We start from the raw sequence: 18,063 nt of genomic DNA on the forward strand, positions 1-18,063 counted from the left end.
TGGCAAGGTGACAGGTGCCTGTAATCCCAGCTACTCAGGAGGCTGAGGCAGGAGAATTGCTTGAACCTGGGAGGCGGAGGTTGCAGTGAGCCGAGATCCAGCCATTGCACTCCAGCCTGGGCGACGAGAATGAAACTCCGTCTCAAAAAAATATATATGATAATTAGCCAGGCTTGGTGGTGCATGCCTGTAATCCTAGCTACTTGGGAGGCTAAGGCAGGAGAGTCACTTGAACCCGGGAGACGGAGGTTGCAGTGAGCTGAGATCACACCACTGCACTCCAGCCTTGGAGGGTGACAGAGTAAGACTCTGTCTCAAAAAAAAAAAGAAAAGAAACTTGCCTGTTCAGAGGTATGGATGCACCTGGGCGTGTTCAGGGCAGGGGAGTATTATGAACTGGTAGAATAGCAGGAGCACGGGTAGGGAGTGTTGGGCACAGCAGCCGAGTCGCCTGACTGACTTCAGGTTGCAAAGGCTCTCATATTTTAGGGGGAGTGGCAGGGAGCAGCCAAGGATGATGTTTGAGCAGAAAGGAACGTGAATACAAAAAGACAGCTGGTGTCAGTGGATGAGAGGATGGTTGGGAGGGCACTGGAAATAGGGGGCAGTCAGGGCAAAGCCCTCTGTTCTGGTGTGGCCTGCCGGGAGACATTTCCTAGATGTGGCTTTTCAGGATGAGGCCTGGCTTAGCCTGGGAAACAGGAACCTGTGGCCTTGGCCAGTCATTACTCAGCTCCAACAGAAGACGAAAGAAGAATGGGGTTTGTGCCCAGGCGGGGCAGTGGGGCAATGGCGTGGGACTCTGGTGCGGGACTCTGGTGCGAGCCTGGGATCCAGAGAGCATTGCTGGGGCCCGGGGGCATGGACACAGATGGAGTCTGTGGGCCTCCATGCCCCTGTGGGAAGAGACAGCCCTGCCTAAGGGGTTCCAAGAGATTTGAGCTGACCACGTGGGCCGGGGCTGGGGCTGGGGCTGGGAGGTTGCCTGGAGCCTGGCGTGGTCTGCTCCTTTCCTCTCTGTTTTGCTCATATCCACCCTAACATAGCACTTACCCAGAGTGACCCTGAATAGCTGAGTTTGGGAGGGCAAAGCTTTTAAAGCCATTAAAACAGACCATGTCACCAACTAATGGCATTGAAATTATAAAAGGGAGGGTTCTACCCAACCCTGCCCGAGTGACTGCATGAATTACCCATCTGCTTGTCCTCAGGTTACCAGGAGCAGAACAGAGTCCTGGCTTAATTGCTAGGAGAAAGCTGTGTGTTGCATGGCCTGTCAGCAACCTCAGGCTCCAGAATATTCTGGAATTGCCCCAGCCCTGCCTCTTCTCCATCTCCTTCCTCTTTGGTTGTGGCTTAGCTGGGCTCTTCTTTTCTTCTGTTTGTCCTTCCTCAGCATCTGTCCCTTGGGTCTGCCAGTGTGCCTGCTGATGTCTCCTTTTGGCGAAAGTTTCTGAGCCTGCCCCTGTTGTGCCCTTGATAGAATCTGTGTTACTGCAAAGAATCACCCAGGCCTGGCACAGTGGCTCACGCCTGTAATCCCAGCACTTTGGGAGGCCGAGGCAGGTGGATCATTTGAAGTCAAGAGTTTGAGAACAGCCTGGCCAATGTGATGAAACCCTGTCTCTACTAAAAATACAAAACTTAAGGTTGGGCACTGTGGCTCACACCTATAATCCCAGCACTTTGGGAGGCCGAGGCAGGTGGATCACCTGAGGTCAGGAGCTCAAGACCAGCCTGGTCAACATGGCGAAACCCTGTCTCTACTAAAAATACAAAAATTAGCTGGGTGTGGTGGCAGCTGCCTGTAATCCGAGCGACTTGGGAAGCTGAGGCAGAAGAATCTCTTGAACCCAGGAGGCAGAGGTTGCTGTGAGTTGAGATCATGCCACTGCACTCTAGCCTGGAGACTCCATCTGAAAAAAAAAAAAATTAACCAGGTGTGGTGACAAGGTAATCCCAGCTACTGGAGAGGCTAGGCAGGAGAATCACTGGAACCTGGGAGGCAAAGATTGCAGTGAGCCAAAATTGTGCCACTGCACTCCAGCCTGGGCAACAGAGCGAGATTCCATCTAAAAAAAAAAAAAAAGAAAAAAAGAATTACTCATAGAACATTTTCCAGGTCAGAACAGCTGGACAGACCTTTCCAGATGTAAGACGCCCAAACCTAAATATGCCAGGTACTTTTAAGGCCCCTTTAAGGTGGGTAACTCTCACTTTGCCCTCGGCCCAGAAAAGCTTGTTTCCAATAGGCGGTGGCTAGAGGGTGGGGAAATGTCCCATCCTTCATGGAATGTGTGGGATTGCGGGTCAGTTCAGTGGTGTACCTGCTTGCCCCAGCCACCAGTGAGTACCCACTGGAGAGAAGGAAAAAAAAGCCAAAAGCACTCAAGCATGATATCAACAGATGAGCTTCAGTCAAATCAATGACTGCCTCCCACTGTTACAGAAACCGCCCTGGTCACAAGGGACTCTGGGCTTCTGGCTTGAGCCCTGTCAACAAAGAAGGGATTCTTGTTGAAGAATCGTGGAAGGAGGAGGAGGCTGGGCATCATCTCTCAGCTTGGAGGAGGGGACACCGTGCTGGGGGCTGGGATCACCATGCCCCTTGCCCGCCTCGCACCTTGCTGCTGTCCGTAACCCCCCAGCGCCTCCTGCAGGCCTGGACACCTTATCCCTCTCCTTAGCCCCAGGAGCATGTTTCGGGAACTCTCCTCACCTCTGTGTCTTGTGTTTTGCAGTGATCAGGGCCAAAGCAGTCAGCGAGAAGGAGGTGGACTCTGGAAACGACATTTACGGCAACCCCATCAAGAGGATCCAGTATGAGATCAAGCAGATAAAGGTATTAGTGGCTGCTGGCGTCCCGGGCTGCACTGTGGGCACAGCTGTGGGGTGTTGGGGTGGGCAGAGATCCTGGGTCCCTGGAACACGATCTGGCCACCTGTGGAGCAGAGCAGAGGATGAGGTCCTCAAGCTGCAAATAGATCCGATTTCCCTTCATCCTCGAATGCCTGAAAAGTTGTGTGGAGATGACATGTTCCCCACAAGTTCAATTCCTTCAGAAACCTGTCTGGGCGTCGTGGCTCACGCCTGTAATCCCAGCTCTTCAGCAGGCCAAGGTGGGCGGATCACTTGAGCTCAGGAGTTCAAGACCAGCCTGGGCAACGTGGTGAAAATCCATCTCTACAAAAAAACTAGCCAGGCACGGTAGCGCCCGCGTGTGGTTCCAGCTATTCAGGAAGCTGAGGTGGGAGAATCGCTTGAGCCCAGGAGGCGGAGGCTGCAGTGAGACGACATCTCACCACTGTATTCCAGCCTGGGTGACAGAGTGAGACCCTGTATTTAAAAAAAAAAAAATGTGGCAGGGAGGGCAGGGCCTGACCTGGGGCAGGAGAGGTGATGCTGTTGTCATTGATAGTAACTAACATGGTCTGTAAGAGAGAAGAAAATTCATGTCGCAGGGGGAGGGACAGCCGTGTGATATGGTAGTAGTTGTAGTCATCCATATTTAATTTTGTTATTAAAAATAAAAAGTAGGCCGGGCACAGTGTCTCACGCCTATACTTCCAGCATGTTGGGAGGCCGAGGCGGGTGGGTCACCTGAAGTCAGGAGTTCAAGACCAGCCTGACCAACATGGAGAAACCCCATCTCTACTAAAACTGCAAAAATTAGCTGGGCATGGCTGGGCACGGTGGCTCACACCTGTAATCCGGGCACTTTGGGAGTCCGAGACGGGCGGATCACCAGGTCAGGAGATCGAGACCATCCTGGTTAACACGGTGAAACCCCATCTCTACTAAAAATACAAAAAAATTAGCCGGGCGAGGTGGCGGGCACCTGTAGTCCCAGCTACTCAGGAGGCTGAGGCAGGAGAATGGCGTGAACCCAGGAGGCAAAGCTTGCAGTGAGCTGAGATTGTGCCACTGTACTCCAGCCTGGGTGACAAAGCAAGACTCCGTCTCAAAAAAAAAAAAAAAAAAAAAATTAGCTGGGCATGGTGGCGAGTGCCTGTGATCCCAGCTACTTGGGAGGCTGAGGCAAGAGAATCACTTGAACCCAGGAGGTGGAGGTTGCAGTTAGCTGAGATCATGCCACTGCACTCCAGCCTGGGCGATAAGAGCGAAACTCCATTTCAAAAAAAAAAAAAAAAAAAAAAAGTAGTTGAAAATCAGTGTTATCAGAAGGTCAGTGGAATGCTTTATCATCAAATCTATGTCAGTTTAAGGGGATGACGTAGTCTGTCAGTGCCTGAGCCTCTTTCTTTATGAAGCAGGAAAGAGGATCTGCTCTTACGACCTCATAAAGGGGTCGTGAAAAGGCCAGTGTCAGTGCCAAGGAAACGCTTTTAGCCTTTTGGCAAATGATGTCATTTAATACAGCATCAACATAACCTTTCTTGGTACAAATTGGAGTGTCACTCTCAAAAAACCATTTGTCATGACATCAGGCATGCTCCCATTCCATTTGGGTTTGCTTATTGAAACTCTTCAGGGGGGAAAAAAAGCAGCCTCCCCGAGTGCTGGGAAAATGCCATTCTTTGCCTGGGGCAGCAGGCGTGTTCCTGAAAGGCTGTGAGTAAATCAGATGTTGAGAATGCAAACTCCTCTGGCCCATGGCATTATGTCCTAATTCCTGAGGTGCCTCTCTGCTCTCATTGCCATCAAGTAGACAATATTTGATTAAAACTCCTGGAAATATGGGTTGGGCGGAGTGGCTTATGCCTGTAATCCCAGCACTTTGGGAGGCCGAGGCAGGAGGATTGCTTGAGCTCAGGAGTTTGAGACCAGCCTGGGTGATAGAGCAAGACCTCGTCTCTACTAATTAAAAAAAAAAAAAAAAAAAAAAAAAGCCGAGCATGGTGGCACGCACCTGTAGTCCCAGCTACTCGGGAGTCTGAGGTGGGAGGATCACTTGAGCCGGGGAAGTTGAGGTGTAGCCCCAGCCTGGGCAACAGAGTGAGACCCTATCTCAAAAAAATAAAAAATTCCTGGAAATATGCAAAAGTCATGGTCCTTCATGGTGGTCCAGAGTCATGCGGAGGTACAAAAGCCCCTCCCCAGAGATTCAGAAATGACCTCATTGGGGCGGGGGGGTGAGGGGACAGAGGTGTTGTCTAAGGATGTCACGTTCCAGATGACAGTCTTGTGCCCACCTGCTGTGATCTGCCACACTAAAAGTTAAGTGACTCTAAAGAATCACTTTGCTATAAAAAGTCTTTTTCTTTTCTTTTCTTTTTTTTTTTTTGAGATGGAGTCTCACTCTGTCACCCAGGCAGGAGTGCAGTGGCGCCATCTCAGCTCCTTGCAACCTCTGCCTCACGGGTTCAAGGGATTCTCCTGCCTCAGCCTCCCAAGTAGCTGGGATTACAGGCGCTTGCCACCACGCTCAGCTAATTTTTGTGTTTTTAGTAGAAACGGGGTTTTGCTACGTTGGCCAGGCTGGTCTCAAACTCCTGACCTCAAGCAATCCGCCCACCTCAGCCCCTCAAAGTGCTGGGATTACAGCCATGAGCCCTGAGCCCAGCTGTAACGGTCCTTTTCTAATCCATGCAATTTGCACTTCCCGGTCCTCTTTGGTGCTGGCTACACCCTGGATACAGATTGTGCCGCCGCGGTGTTCTGGATGGGAATGAAATTCCCTGACTGTGCAGCCTCCCTCTGCTTACATGTCCTCCTCCTTGTCTTTCCAGATGTTCAAAGGGCCTGAGAAGGATATAGAGTTTATCTACACGGCCCCCTCCTCGGCAGTGTGTGGGGTCTCGCTGGACGTTGGAGGAAAGAAGGAATATCTCATTGCAGGTGTGTATGAGTGGGGCCATCAGCCGGAGGCTCACGCCGAAGTGGGGCTGTTCCTAGACGCCTTCCAGGGCTCGTTTCCCAGGCTCGAGGAGTGGGGAGGTGGAGTAGCTAAGGAACAGTGAGGCAGGGTACGGAGCCCTGACACTGAACGGTGCCCTCTCGGCCCCTTCCTGTCAGAGAATGCTAGTGAATGTTCACCTACCTGCCAATTTCCTAGGAAATCTGAGATTGGTAGACAAAAAAAGTGAGCATTTTTGCCTTTTGCTCCTAAAAGGGAGGCGTGTGCAGGATGCTGGAGACGTGCAAGGCAGAGAAACCCTTTCTGCCGTCGGGAGGGTGGAAAGCTTGCGTGACATCTGTTGATACTGTGCACAAGACCTGTTTGACTTATTCATTCATCTATCTCCTTTTTTTATTGTGGTAAAATACATGTAACAAAATGTAGCCATGTTAATCATTTTCCTTCCTTCCTTCCTTCCTTCCTTCCTTCCTTCCTTCCTCCCTCCCTCCCTCCCTCCCTCTTTATTTTCTTTCTTTCTTTCTTTTCTTTCTTTTCTTTTTGAGACAGAGTGTCGCTCTTTCACCCAGGCGGGAGTGCAGTGGCGCAATCTCAGCTCACTGCGACCTCGGCCTCCCGGGTTCAAGAGATTCTCCTGCCTCAGCCTCCCGAGTAGCTGGGATTATAGGCACGTGCCACCACGCCCAGTTAATTTTTCTATTTTTAGTAGAGACAGGGTTTTACTATGTTGGCCAGGCTGGTCTCAAACTCCTGACCTCAGGTGATCCACCCACCTCAACCTCCCAAAGTGGTAGGATTACAGGCGTGAGCCACTGCGCCCGGCCAGCCGTTTTCAAGTGTACACTTCAGTGGCATTAGATATATTCGCTGTTGTGCAACCATCACCACCATCTATTTTACCTCCATTTTACTTTCTGTCTCTGTGGATTTGACTGCTCTAGGGGCTTCACATGGGTGGAACTCTGCAGTGTTTGTCCTCTGTGGCTGGCTTATTTCAGTAGCATGATGTTTTCAAGGTTCATTCACGTTACAGCATATATCAGAATTTCCTTACTCGTTTTTGTTTTTGTTTTTTTTTTTTTTGAGACAGTGTCTTGCTCTATTGCCCAGACTGGAGTGCAGTGGCGCGATCTAGACTCACTGCAACCTCTGCCTCCTGGGTTTAATTGATTCTCCTGCCTCAGCCTCCTGAGTAACTGGGATTATAGGCACGTGCCACCACACCTGGCTGTTTTTTTTTTTTTTTTTTTTTTTTTTTTTAGTAGAGATGGGGTTTCACCATGTTGGCCAGGCTGATCTCGAACTTCTGACCTCAGTTGATCTGCCCGCCTCAGCCTCCCAAAATGCTGGGATTACAGGCATGAGCCACTGCACATGGCCCCAGATTTCCTTACTTTTTAGGGATGAATCATTGTATGAATGCAGCACATTTTGTTAATTGTTGCATCTCTTTGTTTATACTTTTTTTTTTTTTTTTTTTTTTGAGAGAAAGTCTTGCTCTGTTTCCCAGGCTGGAGTGCGATCAGGACTCACTGCAGCCTCAATCTCCTGGGGTCAAGTGATCCTTTCGCCTCAGCCTCCCAAAGTGCTGGGATTGACTACAGGTGTGTGCCACCACACCCAGCTAATTTTTTGATTTTTTGGTAAAGAATAAGTCTCACCGTGTTGCCCAGCCTGGTCTTGAACTCCGAGGTTCAAGCAATCCTCCTGCCTCAGCCTCCTAAAGTGCTGGGATTATAGGCGTGAGCCACTGTGCCCAGCCTATATTTTTATTCCTAAATAAAATGATTTCCCCTTACTTCCTTCTACCACCTCCCCGCTTGCCCAGTGAGGCTGAACCACAGGAGGCCGGGACAGGATTCCGAATCTCAGCACTATTAACATTTGGGGATGGACTGTTCTTTGTTGCGGGGGCCTCTGCCTTGTACATTATAGGATATTCAGCTGCATCCCTGGCCCCCACCCTCTACATGCCATAGCACCCGCTCCAGTTGCGGGGTCTCTGGACATTGCCGCATGTGCCCAGGGGAGGTGGGGGAGGTGGGGTAGGTTGCCCCTGCTTGAGAACCACGGGGCTCAAAGAGCTTCCTGCAGTGATGGAAACGGTCTCTGCACCACCCAGTCCAGCGGCCCCCAGCCCTGTGGCTCGTGAGCACCTGAGATATGGCTCGTGCAGCCGAGGAGCTGAATTTTAAATTGTGTTTCATTTCAAGTAATTTTAGTTTAAATGTAAACAGCCACATGTGGCCAGCAGCCGCAGTCCAGCACGGCACTGACTCAGCCAGTTAAGGAACATTATTCCCCTCCTCCCTGAGGAAGTAGGAATCTGATCACAAACTTAAGAAAAAAAGAATAAACAAGGCCTGGTGCAGTGGCTCACGCCTGTAATCCCAGCACTTTGGGAGGCTGAGGCGGGCAGACTGCTTGAGGTCAGGAGTTCGAGACCAGCCTTGCCAACATGGTAAAACCCTGTCTGTACTAAAAATATAAAAATTAGCTGGGCGTGGTGGCATGTGCCTGTAGTCCCAGCTACTCAGGAGGCTGAGGCATGAGAATCATTTGAACCCGGGAGGCAGAGATTGCAGCAAGCTGAGATCACACCACTGTACTCCAGCCTGGGTGACAGAGCAAGAGCCTGTCTCACAAAAAAGAGAGAAAGAAGAGACAAGACAACGCCCCTAGCCTGGTACTATATTTTGTTCCAAAAGGCAACTGTCATCATAAACATACACTCTGGATCCAAATATCCGTGATTGGGGGATTTTCTTCTGGTTTAGGTGACATGTACTTTCTTTCCCTCCTAAAAATCAACATGTGCTTAGTGGGCACCTTTTAGATGCCCAGCCCCGTGTTAGGGACAATGGAAGATTCCCACAGTGAGATCTTTGGCTCCTGTCATCATGGAGTACACAGATGTTTCGACTGGGGAGCCTGGAAAAGAAAGCAGAGAAAATAGACAGATTTTGCTTATGGGGAATTGTGAATTGTGAATAGTGAGTGAATGCTTGGAAGGTGCAAAAGGAAGAGACTCTCACAGGTCCAAGGGTCTAGACAGACTTACTGCTGGGAGAAGGTGGTGTCCTTGCCTGTGGATGGGGAGGACGTCATTGCAGGGAGGAAGATGCAGGGGTGTGAGTTGGGCAGGGAAGACTCCTGTTATCTCCCCTTTGGTAAGATCTTCCCTCCCTTCCTTAACATGCTCACAGCTCCTGCTTTGCTGGCTATCTCGGTCATCAGGACTTCTGTCCCTCTCCTTGGGGATAATAGGAGACTTTTCCCCCCTTTTAAGATGTATTTCCGGACTTCCTAAAATGTTTAATTATGAGCACTTCTTATTCTTATTCTTATTCCGAGAGAGTCTCCCTCTGTTGCCCAGGCTGGAATGCAGTCGTGCAATCTTGGCTCACAGCAACCTCTGCCTCCTGAGCGATTCTCGTGCGTCAGCCACCCAAGTAGCTGGGATTACAGGTGTGTGCTACCATGCCTGGCTAATTTTTGTGTTTTTGGTAGAGTCGGGATTTCACCATGTTGGCCAGGCTGGTCTCGAACTCCTGGCCTCAAATGACCCGCTTGCCTCAGCCTCCCAAAGTGCTGAGATTACAGGCACGAGCCGCCGTGCTTAGCCATGAGCACTTATTTTTTTTTAACAGCTTTATTGAGATATAAGGCACACTCTATTCAATTTATCCATTAAAAATGTACAATTCGGGCTAGGTATGGTGGCCCATGCCTGTAATCCCAGCACTTTGAAAGGCCGAGGTGGGAGAATTGATTGAGGCCAGGAGTTTGAGACCAGCCTGGGCAACATAGTGAGACCCAATCTCTACAAAAACTAAAAAAATTAGCCAGGCGTGGTAGCATGTGCACACTGTAGTCCCAGCTTCTCAGGAGGCTGAGATGGGAGGGTCGCTTAAGCCTGGGAGTTTGAGGCTGCAGTGTCATACCACTGCGCTCCAGACTAGGTGAGAGCAAGAACTTGTTTAAAAAAAATCCTACAATTCAGTGGTTTTGTTTTGTTTTGTTTTGTTTTGTTTTTTGGAGAGAGTCTCACTCTATCCCTCCGACTGGAGTGGAGTGGCGCAATCTTGACTCACTGCAATCTCTGCCTCCTGGGTTCAAGCAATTCTCATGCCTCAGCCTCCCAAGCAGCTGGGATTATAGGTGTGTGCCTCCACGCCTGGCTAATTTTTGTATTTTTAGTAGATACGGGGTTTCACCATGTTGGCCAGGCTGGACTTGAACTTCTGACTTCAGGTGATCTGCCCGCCTTGGCCTTCCAAAGTGCTGGGAGTGTAGGCATGAGCCACCGCACCTGGCGTACAATTCAGTGGTTTTAGTATATTCACAGAGTTGTGCAACCATCACTACAGTCAAAAAGAAATCCTGTATTCTTGAGCTATTACCCTCCTAACCCCCACTTCCCCTTCCCCAGCCCTAAGCAGCCACTGGTATACTTCCCATCTCTATCGATTTGTCTATGCTGGGCTTTCCTAGGAACGGAATAGTATGTGTGACCCTGTGTAACTGGCTTCTTTCGTGTTTCCAAGGCTCATCCATGTTACAGTGTGTATCTGAATTTCATTCCTTTCTATGACTGAGCATTCCATTGTATGGATAGACCACATTGTGTTTATCCTCTCATCATTTGATGGGCATTTGGGTTGTTGCCACCATTTGGCAGTTGTGACAAATGCTGCAATGAACATTGGTGTGTGAGATTTTGCAGGGACCTGTTCTCATTTTTCCTGGGTGTATCCCTGGCAGTGGAATTGGCGGGGGGTGGGGAGGGGTTGGGTAACTTTAGGTTTAACCATTTGAGGAGCTGCCAGACCGTTTTCTAAAGCAGCTGCACCATTTTACATGCCCAGTATTATCTATGATTTTTACAATAAGAAAAATAAAATCAAATGGAGAAGGGTAAGGGGACAAAAATCACCTGTGGTGCAAAGATCTTACCAGCTAACTAATGCCCTCAGAAAAACACAGAGGAGGCAGAAGAGCTGGGGTGGCTGCACAGCACGCAGAGTGGCGCGTGGCAGAGGGATGGTCTGCAGTGTGGCATTCGGGGGCTGCTGCAGCTGTGCACGGAACAGAGCATGGGAGGAAATTTCCCAGCGTGTTAGCATCTGCTGTCTCCTTTTCAGTTCTTTCCTGTATTTGTTAAACCTTTAAAATTATGGCATTTATTACTTTTGTCATCAGAAAAATAAAATCTAGAGAGACGAGAAAGGAGACAAAATCCCCCGGGGTGCAGGGAACTTACTTCCAGTTGTCTGCATCCTCTTTTTCTTCCTATCCATAGGGAACAGCCCTTAAAGTAAGTCCCAGCAGTCCCAGCTCAGTTTCCTCACACTGCCCTCTAGGGGCTTTCCGGCCAAACTGCAGAGCTGCGGAAGGACGAAGGGTGGGGATCCCATGTACAGATGGCCTCTTGGGTACAAAAGCGACCTTGGTCTGAGCCAGCACCCGTCTCCAAACATACCCAGCTGAATCCTCGCCCATGCTGAGGCTCTCTGTTTGTTTTTGTTTTTGTTTGAGATGGAGTCTCCCTCTGTCGCCCAGGCTGGAGTACAGTGGCACAATCTCGGGTCACTGCAATCTCTGCCTCCTGGGTTCAAGCAATTCTCCTGCCTCCAAGCAATTCTCCTGCCTCAGCCTCTCAAGTAGCTGGGATTACAGGTGCCTAACACCACACCCAGCTAATTTATTTATTTATTTATTTTATTTTTTATTTTTTAGACAGAGTTTCGTTCTTGTTGCCCAGGCTGGAGTGCAATGGTGCGGTCGCAACTCACCACAACCTCCACCTCCCGGGTTCAAGCGATTCTCCTGCCTCAGCCTCCCGAGTAGCCGGGATTACAGGCATGCACCACCATGCCTAGCTAATTTTGTATTTTTAGTAGAGACGGGATTTCTCCATGTTGGCCAGGCTGGTTTCTAACTCCTGACCTCAGGTGATCTGCCCGCCTCAGCCTCCCAAAGTGCTGGGATTCAGGCATGAGCCACTGTGCCTGGCCTAATTTTTAGTATTTTTAGTAGAGATGGGGTTTCACCACATTAGCCAGGCTGGTCTTGAACTCCTGACCTTGGGTGATCTGCCCGCCTCAGCCTCCCAAAGTGCTGGGATTCAGGCATGAGCCACTGTGCCTGGCCTAATTTTTAGTATTTTTAGTAGAGATGGGGTTTCACCACATTAGCCAGGCTGGTCTTGAACTCCTGACCTTGGGTGATCTGCCCACTTCAGCCTCCCAAAGTGCTGGGATTACAGGTGTGAGCTGCCGCACCTGGGCGGCATTAAGTACATTCACAATGTTGTGTAACTATCACTATCTATTTCTAGAAGTTTTTCATCATCCCAAACTGAAACTCTGTCCCCATTAACCAATAATCCCCTATTCCTCTGTTTGCCCAGCCCCTGACACCACCTTTCTACTTCATCTCCATGAATTTGGCCATTCTAGGCACCTCATACAGGTAGAGTCATATACCTCCTTCCATAGATGAAGCATTGCGCTTAGCATGATGTCCTCAAGTTCATCCATGTTGTAGCATGGATCAGATTTTATTTATTTATTTATTTATTTATTTATTTATTTATTTATGAGACGGAGGCCACAAAGCCCAGGCTGGAGTGCAGTGGTGCGATCTTGGCTCACTGCAACTTCCGCCCCCCAGGTTCAAGCGATTTTCCTGCCTCAGCCTCCCGAGTAGCTGAGGTTACAGGCACACACCACCATGCCCAGCTAATTTTTGTATTTTTTTAGTAGAGATGGGGTTTCGTCATGTTGGTCAGGCTGGTCTCAAACTCTTGACCTCAGGTGATCCGCCCACCTCGGCCTCTCAAAGTGCTAAGATTACAGGCGTGAGCCACTGCGCCCGGCTGGCAGATTTTATTTCTTTTTATGTGCATACATTTTAAAGTTTCCAAAATATGTAATACTCTTCTCAGTTGAATTCTATATACGTTTTCAAATTGTTAACATTTCCATTAACTTTAAAACTCAGACACTACTTAGTATCTCAAGGAAGAGGCACGAGGTTTTGATGAGGACACAGAACTAAAGGTGCCAAGTGCGAACAGTTTCTTGCATAAAGAAAATAAATAAATGGGCCAACCATAGTGGCTCACACCTGTAATCCTAGCATTTTGGGAGGCTGAGGCAGGAGGATGGCTTGAGGTTAGGAGTTCAAGATCAGCCTGGATGATATAGCAAGACCCTATCTCTATAAAACAGGGAGGGAGGGAGGGAGGGGAAGGAAGGGAGGGAGGAAGGAAGGAAGGAAGGAAGGAAGGAAGGAAGGAAGGAAGGAAGGAAGGGGGAGGGAGGCAGGGAGAAGGGAGGAAGGGAGGGAGGGAGGAAGGAAGGAAGGAAGGAAGGGAAGGAGAGAGGGAGGGAGGGATGAGCTGGGTGTGGTCATGTGCACTTGTAGTCCTAGCTACTTGGGAGGCTGAGGCAGGAAGATCCCTTGAGCTCAGACATTTGAGGCTGCAGTGAGCGAGGACTGCACTACTGCACTCTAGCCTGGGTGGCAGGGCGGGACCCTATCTCTATTTTAGAAGAGAAAAAGACAACAACTAAGCGCCATGAAAAAATGTGAGGAAATACAACGAGATGCCCAAGTGAAGGCTCTGAAAACACACCTGCTCGAGTTCGAATGTGTGCCCTGACACCTGACTCGTTAATGTCCTTGGCCAAGTGACTTTACCTGTCTGTGCCTCCCATGCTGAGCCATACGTGGGGAACGACAACAGTAGTATCTGCCCCACGAGGGGTTGTTGAGAGGGTGAAAGTGGGAGTGGGAGACCAGAAGTGAGGATCACAGAGATGCTGGTTATCTTGTTCAGGCCTTACTCAAGGGTAGCTGATCATTTTATTTCCTACATTGGGGTTGACAGTGACCCATGCATGTAGCACAGCACCGCATGAAAAGCTGGCCAGTCGATACAGAATTACGCTGAAGGTCTAAGGAGAGCTAGGGTAGCCTGTAGCAGAATGAGCGTGAAGGCTCTGTTGAAAGGGCGTTGCTCCCTGGATCTGTGGCAGGATCCTCGGTAGAAAGCTGACATTGAAAGATTTTGAAGAACTTTAGTTAAAAAGTTAAAAACAGCCCAGCGCAGTGGCTGACGCCTGTAATCCCAGCACTTTGGGAGGCCGAGGCGAGTGGATCGCGAGGTCAGGAGATTGAGACCATCCTGGCTAACACAATGAAACCCCGTCTCTACTAAAAATACAAAAAATTAGCCAGACGTGGTGGCGGGTGCCTGTCATCCCAGCTACTCAGGAGGCTGAGGCACGAGAATCGCTTGAACCCGGGAGGCGGAGGTTGCAGTGAGCCGAGATTGTGCCACTGCACTCCAGCCTGGGTGACAGAGCAAGACTCTGTCCCCCCAAAAAAATAAAAAATAAAAAAACCAACGTTGGCAAGGCTGTGGAGTAAAGGGAATGCTTAGAGGCTGTTGGTGGGAATGTAAATGAGTTCACCTACTGTGGGGCACACTTTGGAGATTTCTCAACTGAGAATGCAGCCAGCATTTGAACCAGCAATCCCACTACTGGGTATATACCCAAAGGAAAATAAATCATTTAATGACACTGCACCCATATACTCATTACCACATTATTTGCAATAGCAAAGACATGGAATCAACCCAAGTGCCCATCAGTGGTGACTTAGATAAAGAAAATGTGCATATATACCATGAAATACTACACAGCCATGAAAAAGAAGGAAATCATGTCCTTTGCGGCCACACGAGTGCAGCTGGAAACCATTATCCTAAGGGAACTAATGCGAAAACAGAAAACCAAATACCACATGTTCTCACGTATAAGTGGGAGCTAAACATTGGGTACACATGGTCATAAACATGGAAACAAGAGACACTGGGGAATACAAGGAGGTGGGAGGGAGGAAGCCGGGTAAGGGCTGAAAAAATACTACCTATTGGGTACTATGCCCACTACCTGGGCGATGGATCCTTTCGTATTCCAAACCTCAGGGGCACACAGTATACCCGTGTAACAAATCTGCACATGGACTTCCTGTTTCTAAAAGTCAAAGTTAAAGATTGTGAGACCTGCCCAGTGGCCAGCTGGCTGTGTATCTTCTCCACCAATGAGGCTGCATTACTTCATCCTCCTCTCCCTGGGAGGGGGAGCAGGGCTGGGGCCATTAATGGCCACAGTGGCTGACTCACCTCGTGGCGAGAGGAGCCTCTCTCATCTGACTTCTTTCCCAGCCTTGGTCAGATGACTCCACACTGAATCTGGCATTTATTTCCTGAGGCAGGAACCTAGATCCAGTTTGCCTTGAGTCAGGATAGGCCCTTGATCCAGGGGCTAACCAGAAATCACAGGGCACAGTGAACCACTCAGCTCGGGCTGACTGTGGCCGGTGAGTGCCCGCATGGCCTGAGCAGGCCACCTCCTCCTGGGCTGATGACTCAGCCTCACGTGTGGCGTCGGGCACCAGGAGACTCATACAGAATTGGCCCTGTAATTTTCTTCCACATTCCTCTTCTCCAAAAGGAAAAATAAACATACAACCCTTCGTTACAAATTTTAATTCCTGGTTTTCTGTAACCAAGACTCATGCCTCGCTTTTCTCCAAGACAGACATAAGCAGAACAGGCAGATGCTCATGATGTGTACGTCCAACCAAGTCTTAATCAGACCAGAGGGGGGCCTCTCTTAACATTGTGTTTTTTTTTTTTTTTTTTTTTTTTTTTGAGACAGAGGCGCTCTGTTGCCCAGGCTGGAGTGCAGTGGCGCGATCTCGGCTCACTGCAAGCTCCGCCTCCCGGGTTCACGCCATTCTCCTGCCTCAGCCTCCTGAGTAGCTGGGACTGCAGGCACCCACCAGCACGCCTGGCTAATTTTTTGTATTTTTAGTAGAGACAGGGTTTCACCATGTTAGCCAGGATGGTCTCGATCTCCTGACCTCGTGATCTGCCCATCTCGGCCTCCCAAAGTGCTGGGATTACAGGCGTGAGTCACCGCGCCCAGCCCTCTCAATATTTATACATGACAGCCATGTTCACGTTAGCCCAATAACTAGGACTATTGAAAAGATACAATTTTTTGGTTGGACGCGGTGGATCACTTGAGGTCAGGAGTTCAAGACCAGCCCAGCCAACATTGTGAAACCCTGCGTCTACTAAAAAATACAAAGATTAGCCACGCATGGTGGCGCACACCTGTAATCCCAATTACTTGGGAGGCTGAGGCAGGAGAATTGCTTGAACCTGGGAGGCAGGTTCCAGTGAGCTGAGATGGCACCACTGCACTCCAGCCTGGGTGACAGAGCAAGACTCCATCTCCAAAAAAAAGAAAAGATGTAATTTTCACTTCATCTCTTCTTCCTGCCATTGCTTATCTTTTGAGGAAGCCAGAATTGGTGGTAAAAGGCCAAAAGAGAAAATGACAGGAAAAGGCAGAATGTGAAGCAAATTATTAGAACAAGCACGGGTGTGTCTCATGAGTAAACTTATTGAGCAATTACTATGTGCAGGGAACTGTGGATTCAAAAGGGTTAAGACACAATCCTTACCCTCTAAATTTACTCTCTGATTAAGGAGTGAGATGCAGAAGAAAGGCAAATCTAATATAAAGTGGGAGTTGATGCTGGTCAAGTGATACATACAGTGCAAATCACCATAGAAGTTGGGAAGCCAGGATAGAGCTTCAGCCGGTCTGTAGTGGTAGGTGTCCAGGTTGGACGAGGAAGGGGCTGCAGTATACCTGTACGGGCACCAAATTCCAGAATCAAGCAGGATACAGGAATGGGTTCCTTCCCATCTGTCTATTTTGCTCCTTCTTGATCTATTCTGAACTCACAGAAAATAGCTATCGGTCTAGTGGGGAAAGTTATATGTCTAGTTTTTATTTATTTATTTATTTTTTCTTTTGAGACGGAGTCCGCACTGTTGCCTAGGCTGGAGTGCAATGGCATGATCTTGGCTCATTGCAACCTCCACCTCCCAAGTTCAAGTGATTCTCCTGCCTCAGCCTTGTGAGTAGCTGGGATGACAGGCATGCACCACCACCCCCAGCTAATTTTTATATTTTTAGTAGAGACGGGGTTTCACCGTGTTGGCCAGGCTGGTCTCAAACTCCTGACCTCAAGTGATTCACCCACCTTGGCCTCCCCAAGTGCTGGGATTACAGGCGTGAGCCACCATGCCCAGCTAGTTTTGAATTGTTTAAGGCCACCCAAACATTTACCTTGTGAAGTTACAGGATTTGGAATAAATGTTACAGGAGTAATTCTGCTTTCTCATCCTGTTCCACACCTGGAATGTCACATAAGTCTGAACGGAGAAAAGGACCTGAAGGTAAAGGAACAGCTAGAACAGGAAGGACGAGCATAAGAATTCAAACCCAGGGAGCTGGTGCAATGAGTGCACCATGCCCAGGACAGTGGAGGCCACTTGTGCCTGCTTGAAGTCCCAGGCAAGCCATCCACATTTCCATGGCATAGGGGTGCAGTCGGCAAGCTGCGTTAGTCCTTCGCTGGGCTGCGTTTCTATTAGCGGACCCTCTGAGGCTGCTGCTGTACTGAGATCATTAAGTCAGATACACTGAAACGTTGTTAAACAGAAGTGCTTAGGGCAGAGCCTGAGGCTCTGCTTCTCAAGGAATTGCCTGTCAGTCTCTGCCAGGGGCAGGTGCTCATCAGTGACACCTGTGTCTCTTCACAAGGTGCTGTTGTAGCAGAAGGAATGAGGTGTTTTTTGTTTTCTGTTTTTTGTTTGTTTGTTTGTTTGTTTTTGAGACAGAGTCTTACTCTGTCACCCAGGCTGGAATGCAGTGGCGTGACCTCAGCTCACTGCAAGCTCCGCCTCCTGGGTTCAAGTGATTCTCCTGCCTCAGCCTCCCGAGTAGTTGGGACTACAGGCAACCACCACCACACCCAGCTAATTTTTTGTATTTTTTTTTAATTTTATGTATTTATTTGAGATGGAGTTTTGCTCTTGTCACCCAGGCTGGAATGTAGTGGCATGACCTCTTCTTGCTGTAACCTCCGTCCCCTGGGTTCAAGTGATTCTCCTGCCTCAGCCTCCCGAGTAACTGGGATTACAGGTACCCACCACCATGCCCAGATAATTTTTGTATGTGTAGTAGAGATGGGGTTTCACCATGTTGGCCAGGCTGGTCTCAAACTCCTGACTTTGAGTGATGTCCCTACCTCAGCCTCCCAAAGTGCTGGGATTACAGGCGTGAGCCACCGTGCCCAGCCTGAAA

At 49.2% G+C, this 18,063-nt stretch overlaps 2 protein-coding genes across 3 annotated transcripts in view; one reads left to right on the top strand and one right to left on the bottom strand.

Moving 5' to 3' along the window:
- The window catches only part of ENGASE (endo-beta-N-acetylglucosaminidase), a 639,565-nt gene that overhangs the window by 213,214 nt on the left and 408,288 nt on the right, over positions 1–18,063 (bottom strand). The window lies entirely within an intron of this gene.
- TIMP2 (TIMP metallopeptidase inhibitor 2) overlaps positions 1–18,063 on the top strand; it is a 71,258-nt gene that overhangs the window by 46,710 nt on the left and 6,485 nt on the right. For both annotated transcript variants that reach the window (XM_050764446.1, XM_050764447.1), the window contains exons 2-3: positions 2,742–2,842; positions 5,691–5,799. In XM_050764446.1, the coding sequence (XP_050620403.1) occupies positions 2,742–2,842; positions 5,691–5,799 (210 nt within the window). The remainder of the gene's footprint in view (positions 1–2,741; positions 2,843–5,690; positions 5,800–18,063) is intronic.

Source organism: Macaca thibetana, chromosome 16 (genome assembly GCF_024542745.1).
Source record: "Macaca thibetana thibetana isolate TM-01 chromosome 16, ASM2454274v1, whole genome shotgun sequence".
NCBI lineage: Eukaryota > Metazoa > Chordata > Mammalia > Primates > Cercopithecidae > Macaca > Macaca thibetana.